The sequence below is a fragment of the Aythya fuligula genome, chromosome 7, assembly GCF_009819795.1.
Source record: "Aythya fuligula isolate bAytFul2 chromosome 7, bAytFul2.pri, whole genome shotgun sequence".
Taxonomy (NCBI): Eukaryota; Metazoa; Chordata; class Aves; order Anseriformes; family Anatidae; genus Aythya; species Aythya fuligula.
In genome coordinates, this window is record NC_045565.1 from 8541291 (window position 1) to 8562511 (window position 21221).

General features: G+C 47.9%; 2 protein-coding genes across 3 annotated transcripts in view; both read right to left on the reverse strand.

Moving 5' to 3' along the window:
• The window catches only part of RNLS (renalase, FAD dependent amine oxidase), an 85641-nt gene extending 85448 nt beyond the window's left edge, over nt 1–193 (reverse strand). For both annotated transcript variants that reach the window (XM_032191456.1, XM_032191455.1), the window contains exon 1: nt 82–193. In XM_032191456.1, the coding sequence (XP_032047347.1) occupies nt 82–193 (112 nt within the window). The remainder of the gene's footprint in view (nt 1–81) is intronic.
• Nucleotides 194–15803: 15610 nt separating this feature from the next.
• On the reverse strand, nt 15804–20628 carry LOC116491121 (lipase member M-like). The gene is made up of 9 exons (XM_032190857.1): nt 20524–20628; nt 20070–20187; nt 19627–19825; nt 19385–19494; nt 18363–18499; nt 17729–17875; nt 16896–16967; nt 16400–16465; nt 15804–16241 (listed from the first exon to the last, which is right to left on the reverse strand). Exons 1-9 carry the CDS (start codon nt 20626–20628, stop codon nt 16008–16010), a joined length of 1188 nt encoding a protein of 395 aa, XP_032046748.1. The 3' UTR covers nt 15804–16007.
• Nucleotides 20629–21221: the final 593 nt, after the last annotated feature.

Consider the following 21221-nt stretch of genomic DNA (forward strand, 5'->3'; position numbering starts at 1 on the left):
GTTCCGTTCCGTTCCGTTCCGTTCCGTTCCGCCCCGCCCCGCCCCGCCCGGCCGCCCCCAGCCCCGTCCCGCCGGGCTCACCTGCGCCGCGCGCCTTGTCCCACACGACGACGCGACCACACACCGCCCCCCGCAGCAGCGCCGCGCAGGCGCCGCCCGTCAGCCCCGCGCCCAGCACCAGCACCCGCGCCATCGCCCGCTCCGCCCCGCTCCGCCCCGCTCCGCCCCCTGCCGGCTGCGGCCCCGCCCCTGGGCCCATAACCCCGTGCCTGGGCTGGCAAGGCTGTTTTGGCTTTTGCTTGCTTGTTTTCGAGCCCTTAGGTTTAGTGTAGTTGATCAAGCGCGGTGTTTGAGCCAGGGGAGGCAGTACGCTGCGATTAGGAGCATGGGTGGGATGTGTGCTAGAACTCATCTACCGAGCTTGACCTGCCATGGGAAATTGTCCCACAGCATTCAGCCTGGGAAGTGGAGAGTGGCACTGTGTCATAAAGGATACGGTGCATGCTAAGCCATCCCTGCACCGGTTATCCAGGCATGCTCGGGGCTTGATCCACCCTGATGAAGATCATCTTCTAAAGTAATCAAAACCTGCCCACCTGAAGGTGCTGCCTAGCCAGAATGACTTGAGGGTGTGACAGCTTCCAGAAAGTGCTGATGGGCCATCTCCAGCACCTAGAATTTTCCTGTAACCATACCTGGCACTAGCTTGAATTTTGCAAGAAGCTATGGCTTAGTGTTAGGAAAGAGGGATCCCAATGTACTGAGAGCGGAGTAGATAATGCTGAGGGGTGGTGGCAGGTAGGCACCTGGAGAAGGATGGAGTTTTCTTGATGATGGTCATAGCACACTAGTGGATACCAGTAGGCAACAACCAGCATTTTCTGAATTTATTAGCTTGCTGCTGCAGCTTCTTGGAGCCCACGGTCAGAAACTGAAGGAACTTCACCTCACCTGTTGTCTTTATAGAACTGCCCTTCCACCTTTAACACACTGCCAACAGTTTGCCTTGTGGCTACCATTCAGGAAAACACATTCCTATCCTGCCAGCCTGGAGAGTGGGTGACTGTGAAATGGTTGGATTACTGTCCTTAATGAGCTGCATAGGTGAGGGAAGAAGTGCCAGAGAACTGCAGATAGGAGCATGGGAGACACTATAACCTGATGCTTCAGCACACATCTTGCAACAGATTGATGTAAAACCCCTTACACCAAGCTCATTGCATCTAAAGGACTGGGTTTGCCTGCTGAGGGTGTTGATGGTACTCACTTTGAATGGGAGCTCCGGAGTTGGCCTCGAGGCAGATGTTGTTTAATAGGCACTTCTTTTAGAGAGTTTGGAGCCCTTGTCACCCTTTGCCATGTGAGTTGCGGCATAGTGCTGCTCAGTCTAGGGCTTCCTAAATTTTTTTGTTGTTGTTTGTTTGTTTGTTTTAAGAAATTGACCAATCAGCTGACCCTACAACATGTAAGCTTCAGGAATTCAGACTGCTGGGAGGTTTCATCTTCTTGATACCACTGGCTACACCATTCCATGCTGGAGGATATGTCACTCTTCACAGCACCTCCTGCAGGGAGCACAGGTCAGCACCTTGCTCTGCACTCAGCCCGCTGTGGGTGCCCTCCATCTCTTGGTGCACTGTGCTCAGGAAGCACTTCACAGCTGTGCCTTTCTTTTTGGTACTTAGGACATAGCTATGGCAAAGCTGTAGCCCCCTGTGGTCCTTGGGCCCAGGGTGCTCCTGAGCTTTGCATTCAGCCTTGCTCAGAGGCATGGGGTCCTGATTGGAAATTGATTGTAGCTGCTTTCCTCTAAAAAAAATCTGATGGATCATGCAATTATATCTCTGCCAGTGGGCTGAGTAGTGGTTTGTTGCTTGTTTATTCAGGAAAATGAGATTTCTCAAACCTCATAAATATTTTGCATAAGACCAAATGACCAAATACATTAAGTTTGCTTGGGAATGGTTTATTTTACTGAAGGTTTGTCTGGATTCTCAATGGCAGCTTAATTTGTGAGAAAGTTAAGTAGAGTTTCTTGGTAAAGAAAGTCTACATTGGTAGAGTTTCTTGGTGCATTTTCTTGGTAAATTGTGTCCTGGTGGAGGCAAATAAGAAGGTATTGACAAGAGAAGAGTATTAAGATAACCAAAAGAGAAATATTAAGGATCAAGACAGAACCTTTGGCAGTGATTTTATAGAAAAAGATTATTAAACTTGAGTGTAATAGGTGGTGAAAGCACCTAAACAAGATTAGTACATAGCACTCTGTGCTCACTTGGTGACCATTATGGACTGTTAGCAGATAGAGTAAATGAATCACAGAATCACAGAGTCACAGAATTTCTAGGTTGGAAGAGACCTCCAAGATCACCTAGTCCAACCTCTGACCTAACACTAACAGTCCTCCACTAAACCATATCACTAAGCTCTACATCTAAACGTCTTTTAAAGACCTCCAGGAATGGTGACTCCACCACTTCCCTGGGCAGCCTGTTCCAATGCCTAACAACCCTTTCGGTAAAGAAGTTTCTCCTAACATCCAGCCTAAAACTCCCCTAGTGCAACTTCAGCCCATTCCCCCTCGTCCTGTCACCAGGCACGTGGGAGAACAGACCAACCCCCACCTTGCTACAGCCTTCTTTAAGGTACCTGTAGAGAGCAATAAGGTCGCCCCTGAGCCTCCTTTTCTCCAGGCTGAACAAGCCCAGCTCCCTCAGTCCTTGTAGGACTTGTTCTCCAGACCCCTCACCACCTTTGTTGCCCTTCTCTGGACTTGCTCAAGCACCTCCATGTCCTTCTTGTAGCGAGGGGCCCAAAGCTGAACACAGTACTCGAGGTGTGGCCTCACCACAGCTGAGTACAGGGGGACAATCACTTCCCTAGACCTGCTGGCCACACCGCTTCTTATACAAGCCAGGATGCTGTTGGCCTTCTTGGCCACCTGAACACACTGCTGGCTCATATTCAGTTGACTATCAACCAATACTCTCAGGTCCTTCTCCGCCTGGCAGCTCTCCAACCATTCCTCTCCCAGTCTGTAGCGCTGCTTGGGGTTATTGCACCCCAGGTGCAGGACCCGGCACTTGGCCTTGTTGAACTTCATATAGTTGACCTCAGCCCATCGGTTCAGCCTATCCAGATCCTCCTGCAGAGCCTTCCAACCCTCGAGGAGACCCACACACTCACCTAACTTGGTGTCATCTGCAAACTTACTGAGGGTGAACTCGATCCCCTCATTCAGATCATCGATGAAGATATTAAAGAGGACCGGCCCCAGCACCGAGCCCTGGGGAACGCCACTAGTGACTGGCCTCCAACTGGACTTGACTCCATTCACCATGACTCTTTGGGCCCGGCTATCCAGCCAGTTTCTAACCCAATGAAGCGTGCGCCAGTCCAAGCCAAGAGCAGCCAGTTTCTTGAGGAGAATGTTGTGGGGAATGATGTCAAAAACCTTGCTGAAGTCAAGGTAGACCACATCCACAGCCTTTCCCTCATCCACCAAGCGCGTCACTTTGTCATAGAAGGAGATCAGGTTCGTTAAGCAGGACCTGCCTTTCATAAACCCATGCAGACTGGGCCTGATCACCTGGTTGCCCTGTAAATGCCGCGTGATTACACTCAAGATAATCTGCTCCATGAGCTTCCCTGGCACTGAGGTCAAACTGACAGGTCTATAGTTCCCCGGGTCTACCCTCCGGCCCTTCTTGTGGATGGACGCCACATTGACAATGTTCAGTCTCATCAAAGAGGTTAAAAAACAGGGAAAAGACCCAAACTAATATACCAACCTAACGAAAGATTCTGTCTGCAGAGCATTAAGTATTAAAATGGAAACTTTTCCACTGAACATAAAATCGGGGATGGGAAGGATGCATCTCCCGCCATTTCAAAATCTTGGTTCTCTGAATATCACATGAAAGTGAATTTTAGAAGGACTTGGGATAGGAAAGAATGCCTCCCTGAAGGTGGTGTGGTTTTCCCTATTGCTCGCCTTCATTTCTGAAGCCAGAACGCAAATGCAAGAACTAGTAAGTCATCTCACTATGGGTAAAATTTTGCTGTTTCAAATTTATAAACCTGATCCCGTTTGTTTTCTGCAACAGAATACTAAAGATGTCTAAAATAATAACCAAGGAAAACATTTGCCAGTCTAAGCCCAGATCAGTCACCAGACCCAAAGGCACCTACGTTAAGGTTAAACTGATTGCCAGGTCGCAGCTGTTCAGCACAGTCATGCACAACAGCTCTGCCAAGGAGAGGAACCCACAATGTGCACCTGTAAGATGCTTTTGTTGAAGCACTTACCTACAAATACAGGGGCCTAATTTTCAGGACACATCTTTGAAAGTATTGCCATAGGTGCCCAAACTATTCTGTTGCTAAAGAAACATACTACACATTTATGGGACCACTGTTTAAAAATACAATATGGAAACACTTAAGTGTTCTCAAGCTGGGGTGAGTACTAGTGTGAGAGTTAAGCTCCAGACTCACACAGCAAAAGGGTGAATTTCTGTGAGGGGCGACTTTCCACTTCTGATTAGCCATTTGAACACTCCAACTTGGGTTCTTAAACATGGGTGTATCAAAGGTTAATTCCAGTGCTTGCTACTGGATCAAAGCCTCACCTATTCCACACAGCTGTTCCCATGCACCATCACTTATTTACAGCCTTTATCTTTACATTAATGCTAACAATTCATCAATCAAAATACAGGTCCATGGGGAGCACTTGAGTCTCCAGCATGTAGCAAAACTGATGTGAAAAGACTGCAGTTATACAGAAGATAAAGATGCTTTTCACAGCATCTGACAGTTCCAGCACCAAAGCAGATGAAATGAACCATTCACCTTAACTACATCTTCTGAAGGGGACTTGCAAGGATTTAATTCTCAAAACAAATTGCCCTAACAATGTTTTCAAACGGGGGCAGAAATGCACAGTTGGTACATACTTAGTACATACTTGAAGGTTTTCTGCTTTCAGTGGTTTCTGGTAAATTTTATTATCTTTTTTTATTTTATTTCAAAATGTTTAAAAGCATTCTCAATCAATGTAAGAGCCTCAGAGTGCCCATAAAGTCATATGATGTACATATGCCACAGATAGTTAATCGTCACTCAGTCCCCATCCACTGAAACCGCATGGTAATTAAATGTGTATTAAATCCAGTTTATTCCAGAATACTCATCTTTTACATGGCCATGGCATCTTGAAAATAATTTCCAATTTACAAGGAACATACGCCTAACTCCACTAACTCAGTCTGTCTACTCCCACATTTTCACTTGCTGCTTTAACAAAGTGAAGAATGCAGTCAATACCCAAGCACATTCTTCTAGACACTGCTCTCAGAGTGACATTGAGCAAGTAGGGTACCAAGTACATGATTTTCATGAAACAATACATTTTTACCTTAGTATATTATCAGACAGTACTACCACTTACTCTTTTCCCAGGACATTCACTATCAATCCCTGTTGGAAGGGACGCTGGGCAGAGCCACCACAGTGCATTATTTGCCCTTTTAGTCGCACCACCAAGCAAACTGCTACCTTCTTAGGCTGTCCCAATACATTTGTAGAGTCTGGACTGTTGAGGTGCTTGAAGCCCTGACACATGTGAGCTGATCTAACTGAACTGGAGTAGCTTGAGAGTCAGCCATGATGGAAAACACCTCCGAAGCACACGTATATTTAAACACATTAAAATCCAAGATACAGCACAACACAAAGAGCCAAGATCAACTCTTCGTCTTTAGAGTGTTGGTAGAGCTGCTACAAACCAGAGAGTGGAAAACCCATGCATTTTAAAGTGTCTACTTCAGGATCTAGCAGCAAAGAGCAACAAGCCCTGTCAGACCAGAACTGACTCAAAACAGTCATGTGGCTGCCCCACACTGCTGCCAACACACTCAGTTCAACGAGTTTATGAGCCAGATGCAGCATGTTCTTGGTACAACAATGCAGCTGAGGTGATAAATCCACAGCCCAGTGCACTTCACATGGCTTTCCAGAGTCAGCACAGGCCTGGCTAGGCTTCCTGGCCTCTGCTCAGCATGAACCGTAAGAGCTGCATTGAGATTCCTCTCCTGGAAATCCTCATGAGGCCCTTCTGCAAGGGCTCCTTAACGTGGATCAAGTCCGTGGTAACTGCATCAAATCTGCTCCCCTGCAGGGCAGCACCTCATGCTGCAGGGACCATGCTGTAGACAGGCACCGAGCAGGGCTCACCAGCTGAATTTCAGAGAAAAGCTGGTGCTGCAAGCCGCAGGCCAAGAAAACACACCTAAGCTGGGAAAGCTGTTCGGACTGGAACTTCCATTCCTTTCTCAGCACAGAGCTGCTCTTTCTAAGCCTCCATGGCACTGTTAAACACATTTACCCCCATTAAGCACCAAAGTTTAATTAATGTCATTGTGCATCACTTGTTTGTACATATTAGTAGTAGTACTATTATCATTATTATCATTTTCCTTTATTTTCTGTCCAAATAAACTGTCTCTATCTCAACCCACAAGCTTCATTTTCCTGATTCTTTTCCCCATCCCAGAGAAGTAGGGGGGAAAGTGAGCAAATGGCTGTGTGGTGCTGAGCTGCTGGACAGGTTAAACCACAACAGTCCTTTTGGCACCCAATGCGGAGCATGAAGGGTTGAGATAACAACAGATCTGACTAGAGTGTGTTAAAACTGAATTCCTATAAGCATTACATCAGTTTAATAGTTGGTAATCACAACGCCAATTTTTGTGATCTCAGGTCTGCTGTGCCTGTTTTCTGAACTGAGTTATATGGCACATTACTTAGTGTATTTGTTCCCTGTCATGTTGTTTATCGCTTCTGGGGGTTGGTACAGGATTACTATTTTGCTGTACTGTGTAACACTGGCTTATGGTATCATAAAATTACCAGCCATGAGACTAACCTGGTATTTGTATTCAGCATTGCCGTCAACTCCGTACTTTGGGAGTTGACCTAGTTGACCTACCTCAGAAACTGTTAATAATTAAACCTTTCACGCTTTTTCTTCAAGGAGCCAATCTACGGAGGGGTTGGGGAAGATGTTTTTTCTCACTTATTCACTCTCCCTTTCTCCTCTACCCCTTTCTTCTCCTCCAGGTGAGTTATGGTAGCTTTCCAAAACTTCAAATATCCTTGGGATATTTAGACCAGGCTGTTCTTATTGTTATGTCTCCTGAATGGGTTTCAGGTTTTGTTTAAGGTTGAACAAACACTCAAGAGTGTCATCCAGAGATCTGTCCTGAGGAAGGATAGTTACAAATGGCAGGGAGAGTGGGAGGATATGAGCAGGCGTCTAGAGCAGTGGGCATCTCCAGTGCTTTGGAAATTCACCCCTGAACAACTGAAAAATCCTTAAAAAAAAAGGTAGAGTGCTTGAAAAAGTGTCATCACCCTGGCAATACCAGGCACACAAATCACTGCAACGTGCTGGGACTTGGCCTATGCCTACCAAGCTGCAATTAATGCCACTATAACCCTAGTGACAGACCCTGCGGCCACTCCAAGTCCTGTGACAGGCCCAATGGCCACTCCAAGCCCTATGATGGGCCCCAACGCTGAACCAGGGGATAAAAAACAACTGTACCAGTGTCAGTTGCACCCATAACCGAGATGAAAAAATGATTTAGAGAATGTAAAGATGTAGAGTCTACACCACAGCTGGGGAGAATGGCCCCACCTGGAGCCTCTGAAAGAAAGAGCCTGGGGAAACTCAAGGTCGACCCCTAGGGTTTTGGAGTTGGGGATACAGAGGATCTGAGGCCCACTACACTCCAACCAAAAAGGAGGTATTGGCAGCATATGAGGGAGTTTCGTCCACTTCAGAAGTGATTGTTACTGAAGCACAGCTTCTCCTGGCACCCCAACTGCTGGTACTGGGCTGGATGTTCAAAGGAAGAACCCCCTTTACACATCATGCAACTGACACTACATGGAGTGTGGTGGTTTTTCCGTGCTAGGCAGCTGAACACCACAACCTCTCTCTCACTCCTCCTCAGAAGAGGAGGGGAAGAAGTAAAGGAAAGAACAACTCACGGGTTGAGATAAGGATAATTTAATTAAAGGGAAAAAATAATTATTAAGGAAAGATTATTATTAATTAAACAATTTAACAAAAGGGGAAAAAAATAAAGGGGAAAAGGGAGGGGGAAAGGGAAATCAAAACAAAACAAAACAGGTAAAGGCTATGTGAAAGTGCAGAGGAAAAAAATTACTCTCTACTTCCTACAAATGTGCGATACTTGACCCTGTCCTTGAAGCAGGGCCTCAACGCACATAGTCAGTGTTTGGGAGGACCGACGGTTTCATGAGAGCCCACCCCTCCCCTCTTCTTCTTTTTTCTACCTTTTATTGATGAGTGTGACATCATATGGTATGGAATATCCCTTTGGTTGGTTTAGGTCAGCTGCCCTGGTGATGTTTCTTTCTCACTCTTTTGCCCACCCCCTAGGAAGGTTAGATAGAGTCCTGATGCTGTGCCAGCACTGTTCAGCAGCAGACACAACACTGGTGTGATACCACTGCTGTTCTAGCTACAAGTGCAGAGCACTGCACTGTGTGGGCTGCTGCAGGGAAAGTTAACATCCCAGCCAGATCCAGTACAGTGGGTTGCACTGATTATTCATTGGGCTCAAATAGGAAACTCCAGTCACCCAGGAATCATGGAAGTGATTATGGACTGGCCAGAAGGCAAATATTTTGGGATATTACCGGAGCAGGAGGTAGCCCGTGCTGAAGGAGCCCCACTGTACAACAAGCTACCAGAAAATGGGAAGCAATATGCCCTGTTTACTGATGGGTCCTGTCATATTGTGCAAAGCATCAGAGGTGGAAGGCTGCTGTATGGAGTCCTACATGACAAGTTGCAGAAGCTGCTGATGAGAAGGTGAGTTGAGTCAGTTTGCAGAAGTGAAATCCATCCAGCTGGCTTTAGATATTGCTGAATGAGAAAAGTGGCCAGTTCTCTATCTCTATACTGATTCATGGATGGTAGCAAATGGCCTGTGGGGGTGGTTACAGCAATGGAAGCAGAGCAACTGGCAGCGCAGAGGCAAACCCATCTGAGCTGCTGCACTGTGGAAAGATATTACTGCCTGGGCTGAGAACCTGGTTGTAAAGGTTCTTGGGCATGTAGATGCTCATGTGCCCAAGAATTGGGCTACCGAAGAACACCAGAACAACCAGCAGGTGGATCAGGCTGCTAAGATTGAATTGGCTCAGGTGGACCTGGACTGGCAACATAAAGGTGAATTATTTATAGCCCGATGGGCCCATGACACCTCAGGCCATCAAGGCAGGGATGCAACATACAGATGGGCTCATGATCAAGGGGTGGACCTGAGCATGGACACTGTTGCACAGGTTATTCATGATTGTGAAACGTGCTGCAATCAAGCAAGCCAAGTGGATAAAGCCTCTTTGGTATGGAGGACAATGGCTGAAATATAAATCTGTAGTGGCCTGGCAGATTGATTACATCACACTCCCTCAAACCCGCAACGGCAAGCGCCACGTACTTATAATGGTGGAAGCAACCACCGGATGGCTGGAAACATATCCTGTGCCCCATGCCACCACCTGGAACACTGTCTTGGGCCTTGAAAAGCAAGTCCTGTGGTGACATGGCACCCCAGAAAGAATTGAGTCAGACAATGGGTCTCATTTCTGAAACAACCTTATAGACACTTGGGCCAAAAAGCATGGTATTGAGTGGGTGTATAACACCCCTATCATGCACCAGCCTGTGGGAAAGTTGAGCAATACAACGGATTGTTAAAGACTACACTGAAAGCAATGGGTGCTGGGACATTCAAAAATTGGGATAGACATTTGGCAAAGGCCACCTGGTTAGTCAGTACTAGGGGATCTGCCAACTGAGCTGGACCTGCCCAATCAAACCTGTAGAATCACAGGATATTAGGGATTGAAAGGGACTTTGAAAGAACATCTAGTCCAGTCCCCCTGCCGGAGCAGGAACACCTAAATCATTTCACACAGGAATGCATCCAGGCAGGTTTTGAAAGTCTCCAGAGAAGGAGATTCCACAACCCTCCTGGGCAGCCTGTTCCAGTGCTGTCACCCTCACTGTAAAAAAAGTTTTGTCTCATATTTAAGCGGAACCTCCTATGTTCCAGCTTGCATCCATTGCCCCTTGTCCTATCATTGGGTGTCACCGAGAAGAGCCTGACTCCATCCTCCTGACACTCCCCCTTTACATATTAGTAAATATAAATGTTAGTAAGGTCAACCCTCAGTCTCTTCTTCTCCAAGCTAAAGAGACCCAGCTCCCTCAGCCTTTCCTCTTAAGGGAGATGCTCCACTCCCTTAATCACCCTCGTGGCTCTGCGCTGGACCCTCTCAAATAGTTCCCTGTCCTTCCTGAACTGAGGGGCCCAGAACTGGATGCAGTATTCTAGATGTGGTCTCACCAGGGCAGAGTAGAGGGGGAGGAGAACCTCCCTCGACCTACTAACCACACCCCTTCTGATACACCACAAGATGCCATCAGCCTTCTTGGCCACAAGGGCACACTGCTGGCTCATGGTCATCTGCCTGTCCACCAGGACTCCCAGGTCCCTCTCCCCTTCACTGCTCTCCAGCAGGGCAGTCCCCAACTTTCACTGGCATCTGGGATTTTTCTTGCCCAGATGCAGGACTCTACACTTGCCCTCGTTGTATTTCATTAAGTTTCTCCCCACCCAATTCATCCAGCAGGATGCTGGATGGCAGCACAGCCTTCCGGCGTGTCAGCCACTCCTCCCGGTTTAGTGTCATCAGCAAACTTGCTGCCAATGCACTCCATTCCCTCATCCAAGTCATCAATGAATATATTAAACACTGGTCCCAGGACCAACCCTTAAGGGACTCCACTAGATACAGGACTCCAATTCAACTCTGTCCCATTAACCACAACCCTTTGGCTTCTTCTCTGCAGCTAGTTTACAGTCCACCTCACCACCCAGTCATCCAGACCACGCTTTCTCAGTTTAGCTGCGAGGATACTGTGGGAGATGGTGTCAAAGGCTTTACTGAAATCAAGATACACTACGTCCACTGCCTTTCCATCATCTATCCACCCAGTTATATCCTCATAAAAGGCTATCAGTTTGGTCAAGCACGACTTCCCCTTGGTGAAGCCATGCTGACTGCCCCTAGTGACCTTTTTATCCTTGATATGTCTAGAGACAATGCCAATGATAAATTGTTCCATCACCTTACCAGGGATGAAGGTGAGACTATATAATCTATAGTTACCCAGGTCCTCTTTCTTGCCCTTTTTGAAGACCAGAGTGACATTTGCTTTCTTCCAGTCCTCAGGCACCTCTCCCAGCACCCACAACTTACCAAAGATGATGGAGAGTGGTCTAGCAATGACTTCTGCCAGCTGCCTCAGCAGCCACTGATGCATCCCATCAGGACCCATGGATTTGTGCATGCCCAGCTTGCTTAATTGGTTCTTAATCCAGCCCTCATCAACTAAGGCAAACTCCGTTATTCTGACTTCGTCTGGGGCCTCAGGAGTATGGGGCTCCTCAGGAGAGCCTCTGGCATTATAGACAGAGACAAAGAAGACATTCAGTAACTCCACTTTATCTTCTGTCACCAGGACACCCACCTCACTGACTAGTGGGCCTACATTGCCTCTAGTGTTACTTTTATCTGCAATGTATTTGAAGAAGTCATTTTGTTGTCCCTGACCCCTCTTGCAAGGTTTAATTCTAGGAAGCCTTAGCTTTCCTAGTTGCCTGCCTACATCCTCTGACAACAGTCATTCCTCCCAAGTGGCCAGCCCCTCCTTCCACGATCTGTAGACTCTCCTCTTCCACTTGAGTTTGCCAGTAATTCCCTGTTTAACCATTCAGGTCTCCTGGCTCTCCTGACTTCCTACCTGTTGGGATGCTCTGTTCTTGAGCTCAGAAGAAGCAGTCCTTGAACACTAACCAGCTATCTTAGGCCCCTTTTCCTTCAAGTACCTTGTCCCATGTGATTTCCCCTAGCAAATGCTTGAAAAGGCCAAAGTTGGCCCTACTGAAGTCCAGGGATGCAGTTCTGCTCAGTACTCTGTTCCTGCCACATGAGATCCTAAACTCCACCATCTCATGGTCACTGCAACCAAGGCTGCACTCAACCTTCACCTCTTCAACCAACTCCTTCTTGTTAGTGAGGACAAAATCCAGCAGCGCTCCTCTCCTAGTTGGCATGTCCTCCATTTGCATCAGGAAGTTATCATCAATACACTGAAGGAACCTCCTGGACTGCAGATGGCTGGCTGAGTAGGCCTTCCAGCAAATGTCAAGGTAGTTAAAATCCCCCACAATAACCAGGGCTTGTGTTCACAAGGCTGCTATCAGCTGCCTGTAGAAGGCTTCATAAACTTCCTCATCCTGATCTGGTGGCCTGTAACAGACACAACAGTATCCCCCATGCCACCCTGCCTCTTAATTCTCATTCACAGACTCTAAATTCACTCCTTATCCACCCCTGCACTCAATACAATGTAGTTGCTCTTTCACATAAAAGAGCAACTCCGCCACCTCGCCTTGCTGGCCTGTCTTTCCTGAGCAGGACATACCCTTCCATAATCACATTCCAGTCATGTGAACTGTCCCACCATGTCTCTGTAATTGCCACCAGTTCATAGCATAGTTTCCCGACCGAACACGGATTTCTAACTCCTCCTGCTGATTCCCTATGCTATGTGTGTTGGTGTACAGGCACTTCAGGGAGAAAGCTGAGCACACTGATTTCACCCTAGAGGGGTGGGAGGTCTCCCAGTCTAAATCACTGCTAGGGCACTGCCCCAGTGGTGCAAGCCTGGCTGCAACACCATTCCCCTTCGGATCTAGTGTAAAGCTTTCCAATTGAGTCATGTTAATTCCTGTCCCAGAACCCTTTTGCCCCTGTGAGATAAAACTTTCCTGCGTACTACCGTCAGGACTGGTGTCAAAAAAACAGACATTATGAAAGAACCTAAAGCCCCACCTGTGCACCAGTCACGTGCCAAATTATTTACAGGCCAGATCCTTCTATTCTGTCCCATGTCATCACCCCAGAATGGAAGGAGGGAAGAGAAAATGACTTGTGCTCCAGACTCTTTCACCAACCATCCTAAGGCCTTGAAGTCTTTCTTCATTCTCCTCAGACTATGTGATGCAGCTTCCTCTCCACCTATCTGGAAGATCAGTAGTGGAGCGCACCAGGTTGGGGAGTGTCCTGGTGATACCCCTGATCCAGGCTCTAGGTAAACTACAGACTTCCTTTCAATGAGGGTGAACTCTGGGCCCTCTGTTCCTCTCAGAAGGGAATCTCCTACTACAATTACCCTTATTTCTTTTTGGAAGCAGTCCTGAGGTGTCGTGTCATTTGCCTCTTCTGATGTGACCTCGTAGGCAGGCCTTCCACCACATCCTCACCTAACTCTCCTTCAAGATCCAGGGCCTCAAACCTATTATGGAGGGCCTCCTGTGGAAGCAAGGTAGGTAGGGAGGGGAGTTGCCTGTAACGTCAAAGTGGGACAGGCTTCCCACCCTCCTTGTCTTTTTGGTCCTTTCCCTTTGCGTGACAGCAACAGTGCAGGGGCTCCACCACCCTCTGGGGGCATCCCCCTAGCGCCCTTCCCTCTGGCACACCAGGGAGTTACTCCACCAGTCAATCTCCTGCTCACATGCCCTGATGCTCCTCAGTCTCTCCACCTCTGCCTTGAGCTTAGCCACCATGGCAAGCAGACCTTCTCCCTGAGAACAGGCGGTCTCCCCTCTGCCCTCCCCTGGCAGCAGGCTCAGGCAATCCCTGCAGCCAGAGGCCTGAACAGCCATGTCTCTGGGCAGGCCCTCCATCTGGGTCACCACAGTCTTTGGAGTGGGCTTTCTGCCTAGTGGACACCACGGTAGGTGTGTGGTCTTGCAGACTGCCAAGAGTTGGTGTAGAGGTCCTGTGCCCTGCAACACCAGCTGCACACCAGTGTGCACACGCTGCTGGCCTGTCCCTGCTCGTGGTGTGAGTTTAGGGACTGCAGTGTGGGACACACAGGGCATTTCTAGGCTATTTACCTACGGCATGAACTCAGGCTGTGCCTTCACTCCTCATCTGGGTTCAGTGGCCCACATGCAAACCATGCAGTTCTGCACCCAGGTGCATGCACACTCCTGGCTGAGTCAGCCTGAAGCCTCATGGCCCTTTCTGGGTCCTGCAAAGCATGTCTCCTCTCTGAGAAAGAAAACCAGCCTTGCCATGATGGTGTTGGAGCTGCCCTGGCCATGGGGACATGGGAAGGTGTAGGAAATGACCCAGAAGTGGCTGTGCTCTGAGCCCAGGTGGCCGTCACCCCAAGAGACAGATATCATGGGGAAGGGCCCAGTGTCACTCCCCTTGATTTGCCACAAAGGTATGGAAAAGTGCTGTGTCCCAACCACTGCCAGAGCTGGGGCCAATAAACAGGGGCATGTACTTATCTATAGTGGGACTCGCTCTAGACCAACTACCACCATCTGAAGGTCCAACACTGGATCCAGGATCTCTTTCTTTCCTTTTTTATCTCTTTCTCCTTCCATCAAAGCTGCCAAGTAACCCTAGGCCTACCTCAATTTCCCATAAATATGCATAGCTCAGGTGGATATAACTGTGATAGTGCCAGCATTGACACATTGACAGAATATTTGTTCTCTGTGTTCCTATTACAGTTGATATCTATGCACATACCTTGAATGTTATCTCACCTTAATCTGCACTGAGTAGATTTGCAAATCTGAGTCACTCTCCCTACCTCCCCACAGGTGGGACGTGACAGCAGGGAGCTGCAAAATTGGGGGGCACATCTCTGGGGAGGCAGGCTGTCCTCAGAGCCAAGCGGCGCCAAGCTGCCACAGCTCAGGATGCCTGAAGGAAGGACACAGCCAGCAATCACAGCAAATGCCACAGCAAATACTCCAAAATACATGCTCAATTTCTGGAGTAAAATTTCAACCCAAAATGTCTTTTCATCAAACCGCGTATAATGGCAATGCATTACAAATGTCAAGGGACTGTTGATTTTGTGAGTGAAGACAATCCCCATTGGCAAAAGGAGGGATGTTTATCAGTGTTGTGTGTTCCCCAAGGTCTCCAGATCATTGTAGGGAAAATGCAGCCAAGGGAGAAGATGTGTCGACAGGAACTCTGGGGCCAGACAGATTCCAGTATGTCCCCAGAAGGTCAATGTCTTCAGCCAGGAAAAGGGAAAATAAAAAAAAAAAAAGCAACTACGGTCTTCTGCACACCTCAGCCCAGCAGGGGGGTACAAACACAGAATCACAGAATCATCTAGGCTGGAAGAGACCTCCAAGATCACCTAGTCCAACCTCTGAACTAACACTAACAAGTCCTCCACTAAACCATATCACTAAGCTCTACATCTAAACGTCTTTTAAAGACCTCCAGGAATGGTGACTCCACCACTTCCCTGGGCAGCCCATCCCAATGCCTAACAACCCTTTTGGTAAAGAAGTTTCTCCTAACATCCAACCTAAACCTCCCCTGGCACATCTTTACCCCTTTCCCCCTCTTCCTGTCACCAGACACGCGGGAGAATAGACCAACCCCCGCCTCGCTACAGCCTCCTTTAAGGTACCTATAGAGAGCGATAAGGTCGCCCCTGAGCCTTCTCTTCTCCAGGCTGAACAATCTCAGCTCCCTCAGCCGCTCCTTGTAAGACTTGTTCTCTAGACCCCTCACCAGCTTTGTTGCCCTTCTCTGGACAAAACCTGGCAATGCCCACCAGGAAAAAAGTTGGAGTTAGGCTGTGATATGAGAGTTTATTTTAGTCTCTAGTCACAGAACACAGGCAGAAATTAGACAATTATATTTAGTCCATTAAATCTGTGTGGAATAGGGTGATAGGAGACATTTTTAAGAAGGGAAGAAGAGAGTGGTAGACTTCACATAAAACTAATGCCCCTGAGCTTGTGGGAACAAATGGGTTCTCCATCCCAGGGCAGCACGTAGAACGTTCATGGATTTTTCTCCATCAGAGCAACAATCTGCCTGTACATGCGCTGTGGTGCATCCTGGCCCCAGTGGTGGTCAAAGTGGTTCCAGTCAGGAAAATGCTCATGATGAATGATGTTGGTGATGCGGGGGAGCAAGCGCTGGGTCTCTGCAGGTGGATTCACCCAGTCCTCACCACCACTCCACAGAGCAGTTGGCACTGTCATGTCTTCTATCCTGTACAAGGGTGGGGTAGTCTGGGGGGAAACATTCCAGTTATTCACAGCTCTGACCCTAATAATGCTATTAGATGGGGTCCTGGTGTACTCTGGACACACCAGCCTCTGGAGGATGCAACCCTCATCCCAGTCAGCCAGCCTCATGCTCTCCTCCTCCTCCTGCAAGTGCCACTGACCTGGTTGTACTTTTCCTGATTCTTTTCCCTGTAGTCAAACTGCTTGAAGTCCCCAGTTTTGGCAGTCTGAAAAGCAAGAGCAAAGATTCAATTCCATGCAAGTAACAGGTGCCCTGGATCAGCGCCACCAGAAGGAAAGGACAGCTGCAGCGGCCAGGTGAGGTTGCCCAGCACAGCTCTCGTGTCCAGGTTTGCACTTGCTAGTGCTCACCCCACATACTGAAGCAAAAACAACATCCAAAAAACACCTCCACGGGGTGCTTACCCAGGACTGGAGCAGATATCTGGGTGGCCCTGCTTTTGCCAGCCTGAAGCAGCAGCTAGCATCTGTGACTTTTGGGACACTTCAGTGTAGTGATTTCAAAATATCTTTTATTGGCTTTGTCCAACTCTACCTCTTTATCCGTCCCCAAGGTGAATGAAGGGTCATTGTAAAATATCATATTCAAAGATTAAAAATCATAGGTTGTAATCATCATAAAGTCAGAGTCCCTACCTGTCCCCAGTGGAGAAGTGTTTTTACTGACGTATAGTCTGGAAAATGAGCTAGGTATATATCCAATCGGCTCTGCAGGAGAAAGAAAGTTTTTTCTAAGTGATTTGAGAATGATGAAAATCTGTCTAGGCCAAAAAAAAAAAATTGTTCTGTTTTATAACTGCAATGTAATTTTTAATATGCAAAAGCAGCTTTATTCTATTCAGAGCTAAGAGTAGCTTTTAAAGGTAGACCATTTAACTATCTCTTTAAAATGGAAATGCAACTGGTACAGTAGGGTTTTGTTCTTCAAACTTGTCACACGGTCATAAGTCAGCAGAAAATAAGGCAGGAGTTACCTTGCATTTGCAGACAAGTCCACTACTGATTCTTACCCACAGCAGCATTTCTTAGGTTTAACATCGCAGCCCAGGGAATGCTGCTGAAAGAAACCCCCAAATACCCACTGCCTTGCACAGTGATTTTTGCACCTTCATTTTTGGGGGTTTTATACTTATTCCTTATTCTTGTATTGCTAACTATGTAGATCATGCATTCAAACATAGGTTTATCTTACATCAGGAGAGACATTTTGATTGGTGAGTAATTAATACTACCTTCCCATGCCATCATCTCTCCACTTTCCCATGCAGAGCATATTTACTCCACAGCATCCAGGTAAAACACTTGTACCTAGAGCAGGCTGGGGAAGAAGTACCTGCCAGCACTCTCCAGGCATGAACAAGCCTTATTTTTTGGAGTTCATTAGGTATTTCCACGTGTCTAGGAAAGTTCAAGGAAACTGGAAATTACAAGTGTGAGTCACTGTGACCTGGAAGAGATAATATACCTACCATGTTCAAGTTCTTCTTATTGTATCCACCAATAAGGAAGATCTCATTTTCACAAACTTCAGCTGTTAGCAGGTTGCTGCATGTTTTGGCAAGTATGGCTCTTTCCTCCCTTCCCACTAGGGTCAGTTGTTTTGTTCCAAATATTGTCTGCAAGAGCACAAAGAAACAGTTCACTGTGTGTCCTGTACCCCTCTTCACAGGAACTGACTGTCCTTTCCACTCCATGCTGTTGTCCCCATCATCTTGGTGTACCACTTTAGATGTACCAACTTCAAAAGTTCAGCCTAGCTGTGGTCTGCCTGGGATAGCCAGACTCATGTAACTGGTCTGTCACCTCTGTTTAAAAACAGTAATGATGGACGGGTAATGATGTTTTAGAGTGAAATGTGGCCATCCTAAACTGGAATGAGAGGGACATCCCTGCTTTCTGGGATCTTCTCTCTCATCTCTTTACACACCTCTTCAAGATCTGGTGCAGGCATGGGCTCAGTGCACAATGGCTGGAGAGCCACTGCAACACAGAGAGTGTGACTTGCCTTGCTGAAAGTTCTTGAATTTCATTAATTCATTGGGAGTAGGCAGGGTAATAACACACACACACACATACAAAATATATATATATATATTTGCATACCTTCAGCACTATGTCTGGTAAAAATGCTATCTTTAACACAGGACCTTTAGCATGATGAAAGGTGTAAAGAGGAGCCAAGGCAAAGAACACTTTGATTTTCTGAGCCAGCTGTGGCATGCTTGAAAATGCTATGAAACCTGAAAAACAGCAAGCGTTCACAATAACCCCAACAGCAACAACACTGATGTAGCATATGGCCCAATGCCCAGTCTGACTGAGGAAATCTCTGAAGCGTGACTGAATGTTGTTTTTTATTTTTTGCTAGAAAATAAGGTTATAGAAGGAGGTGGTGGCTCCTTGGTTTGACTAGCAGCTCAGAGCTGGGCTGGGTGCAGAAAGATTTCTTCCTCTGGAAAAATGAACTGCTTTGAGGGAAGGGAAAGGGAAGCATATCTGAAGCAAGGGTAAGGCATAAAATATAAGAAGTTCTTAGCTCGTTGTAGCTTGCCATTAGTGTTTCTCCTTCACTAAGAGGTTTGGGTAAGTTCACCTTGGTTCTTCTCAGCTGTGGCTGAAGTTAAACCTCTTGAATCATAGAATCATAAAATTGCAGAATGGTTTAGGTAGGAAGGGGCTTTACAGCTCATTTGGTTCCAGCCCCCTGCCATGCACAGGGACACCTCCCACCTGCCCTGACTGCCCAAAGCCCCATCCAGCCTGGTCTTGAGCATTTCCAGGTTTGGGCCATTCACAACTTCTTTGGGCAGCCTGTGTCAGTGCCTCACCACCCTCAGAGTAAATTTCTTCCTAATGTCTAACGTAAACCTACCCTCTTTTAGTTTAAAGCTTTAGTTTAGTTTTGAAGGTATGGGGGGTCCTGAGGGGTGGCAGAACCCTGGACATCCCCACCAGCCAGAGCCTGGTGTGAATGTGCAGTGGCAGAAAAGACACGATCTGCCTGATCTAAAGCTCCTCCCGAGGGCAGAAATGAACCCAGCACGGACCCAAAGGTTGCCTTCAACCTGGGTGTGCCATGGGCCAACACAGCTCCCATGTGTAGCTGGCTCCTCCTCACCACTCACCCAGAGAGTTGCCCTGAGCGTGGCCAACGTAGTACAGCTTCTCCTGCGCAGTGTGCTGCAGAATGAAGGACACCATGGCTGGCACATCGTACATGGCCATCTCGTGGAAACTGGGAAGCAAGGGGAGAAGCTGGAGGGGATGCCTATTGACCATCCACTGGGTGTCTGCAGCCTCCCATGGATGTAGGGTGGGTGGTGCTGGCAGCCCCACATCCTGGCTATGTCCTTGTGGTCCTCCTCACCTGAAGTCCCAAAACTCCTCCTGGTTGACAGAGAGGTTCAGGTGCCGCTGAGACCAGCTGTTCCCCCGGCAGTTTCCAATCCACACGTCATAACCTGCGTCTGCTAGGATGAAGCCCAGGCTGCTGTTGGGGAGATTGTCCACCCAGTCGCCACCATCTAAACTGAACCCGTGCACTATCAGCACAGGTGGCCTGGATCCTGAAGGAGAAGAAACTGGGTACTTCACACAAGAAAACCCCTTCCCAAATGGAAAAGTCCTTACACACCTCAGTGTGCATTATTTTCTGCAAGCTGTATATTAAGTATTCCATTCCCCCATAATTTGCTGGTGATTTTTCACTCAAACATTTTGCAATCCCTGTCCCTGACCTATAAGGAAACCTTGACCCTGCCTCTGAGCAGGGTCATAACTCCACTCCACACGTGATGAAACTGAGCCCACCTGAGTCCCCAGCATCTCCTTTGCCGTGGGGAATTCGGTTCACACTGAGGAAATAGCCATCATCAGTCAGCACATCATACTCCTCACTGGGGTACCCCTGGAAACGGATCTTCTGGCTCTGCAGGGACAGAAGGCCAATGGGAAAGGTGACCTGCTCGTGTCCATCAGGTCATCCAGACATGCTGCATCTGCCCTGAGCCTGACCCAGAGCCACCATGCTATCTGGTGTCACCTTCACATGCACATGCAAGACCTGGAGGCCTGTCTACACCAGAGGAAGGCCAGAGGGGCCAATTTCAGGCTGAGATCATGAAGTGAGTGACACCAATAGAAAAATGGGGAAAACTTGGTTCCTGTGCCCTCCCCACCACTGTCCCTTGTGTGCTGACAGGGGGCAAGGAATGGGGAGATGCTGGCAGGTTCCTTGGGGAGGACTCTGCCCTGCAGCACTTACGATGTTCATGAACTGCTCGGGGTTGTTGCGGCTCACTCCTCCATGCAGGGCAGCGGCATGCAGCCCCTGGGCCAGGCCCAGGGCCACCAGCAGCAGCAACCACATCTCGCCACTCTGGGGGATAACAGGGCTGGTGTGAACAGGTCAGGAGCTGGAGGCACTAACCCACACCTTCCTGTGGTGTCTTGCCATGTCAGCGTTGCTTCTCGGAATGTCCTAATGCTTCCCACCCCACCCTGCAGTCAGAATCCTGCCCCCCCCCCAAGCAACTCTTGCTGACCCTAGCTTCTCTGTCCTGTCCCTGCCTTATATCATAGAATTATTAAGGTTGGAGAAGACCTCTTAGGTCATCTAGCCCAACCTTTAACATAGCACTGCCAAGTCTACTGTTAAACGATGTAACTAAGCACCACAGCCACACGTTTTTGAAGACCTCCAGGGATGGGAACTCAACCACTTCCACAGGCAGCCTGATCCAATTCCTCACAACCTTTTTAGTGGGAAAGAAAAAAAAAAAAAAAAGAAAAAAAAAAAAAAAGCAACCACCATTGTGGTTGATAGCTCATCTCCAGATGCTACTACAGCAGCCCAAAGGACTTCAGGACAAGACTGAAGGAAGAATGGGAGGGAGAGGAAAATGGAGGGATGGATTACAGTGGCCTTGTTCTCACCTGCCCAGGTGTACATTGAGTCAGGAG

Excerpts from the sequence above, each read along its gene's own strand:
- LOC116491121 (XM_032190857.1), bottom strand. The coding sequence starts at position 20,628 with ATGTGGTTGCTGCTGCTGGTGGCCCTGGGCCTGGCCCAGGGGCTGCAT. Across the intron at positions 19,495-19,626 it reads GAGGAGTTTTGGGACTTCAG|TTTCCACGAGATGGCCATGT; the intron begins GTGAGGAGGACC and ends CTTGCTTCCCAG. Across the intron at positions 16,242-16,399 it reads ATCAGGAAAAGTACAACCAG|ACTACCCCACCCTTGTACAG; the intron begins GTCAGTGGCACT and ends GTTTCCCCCCAG.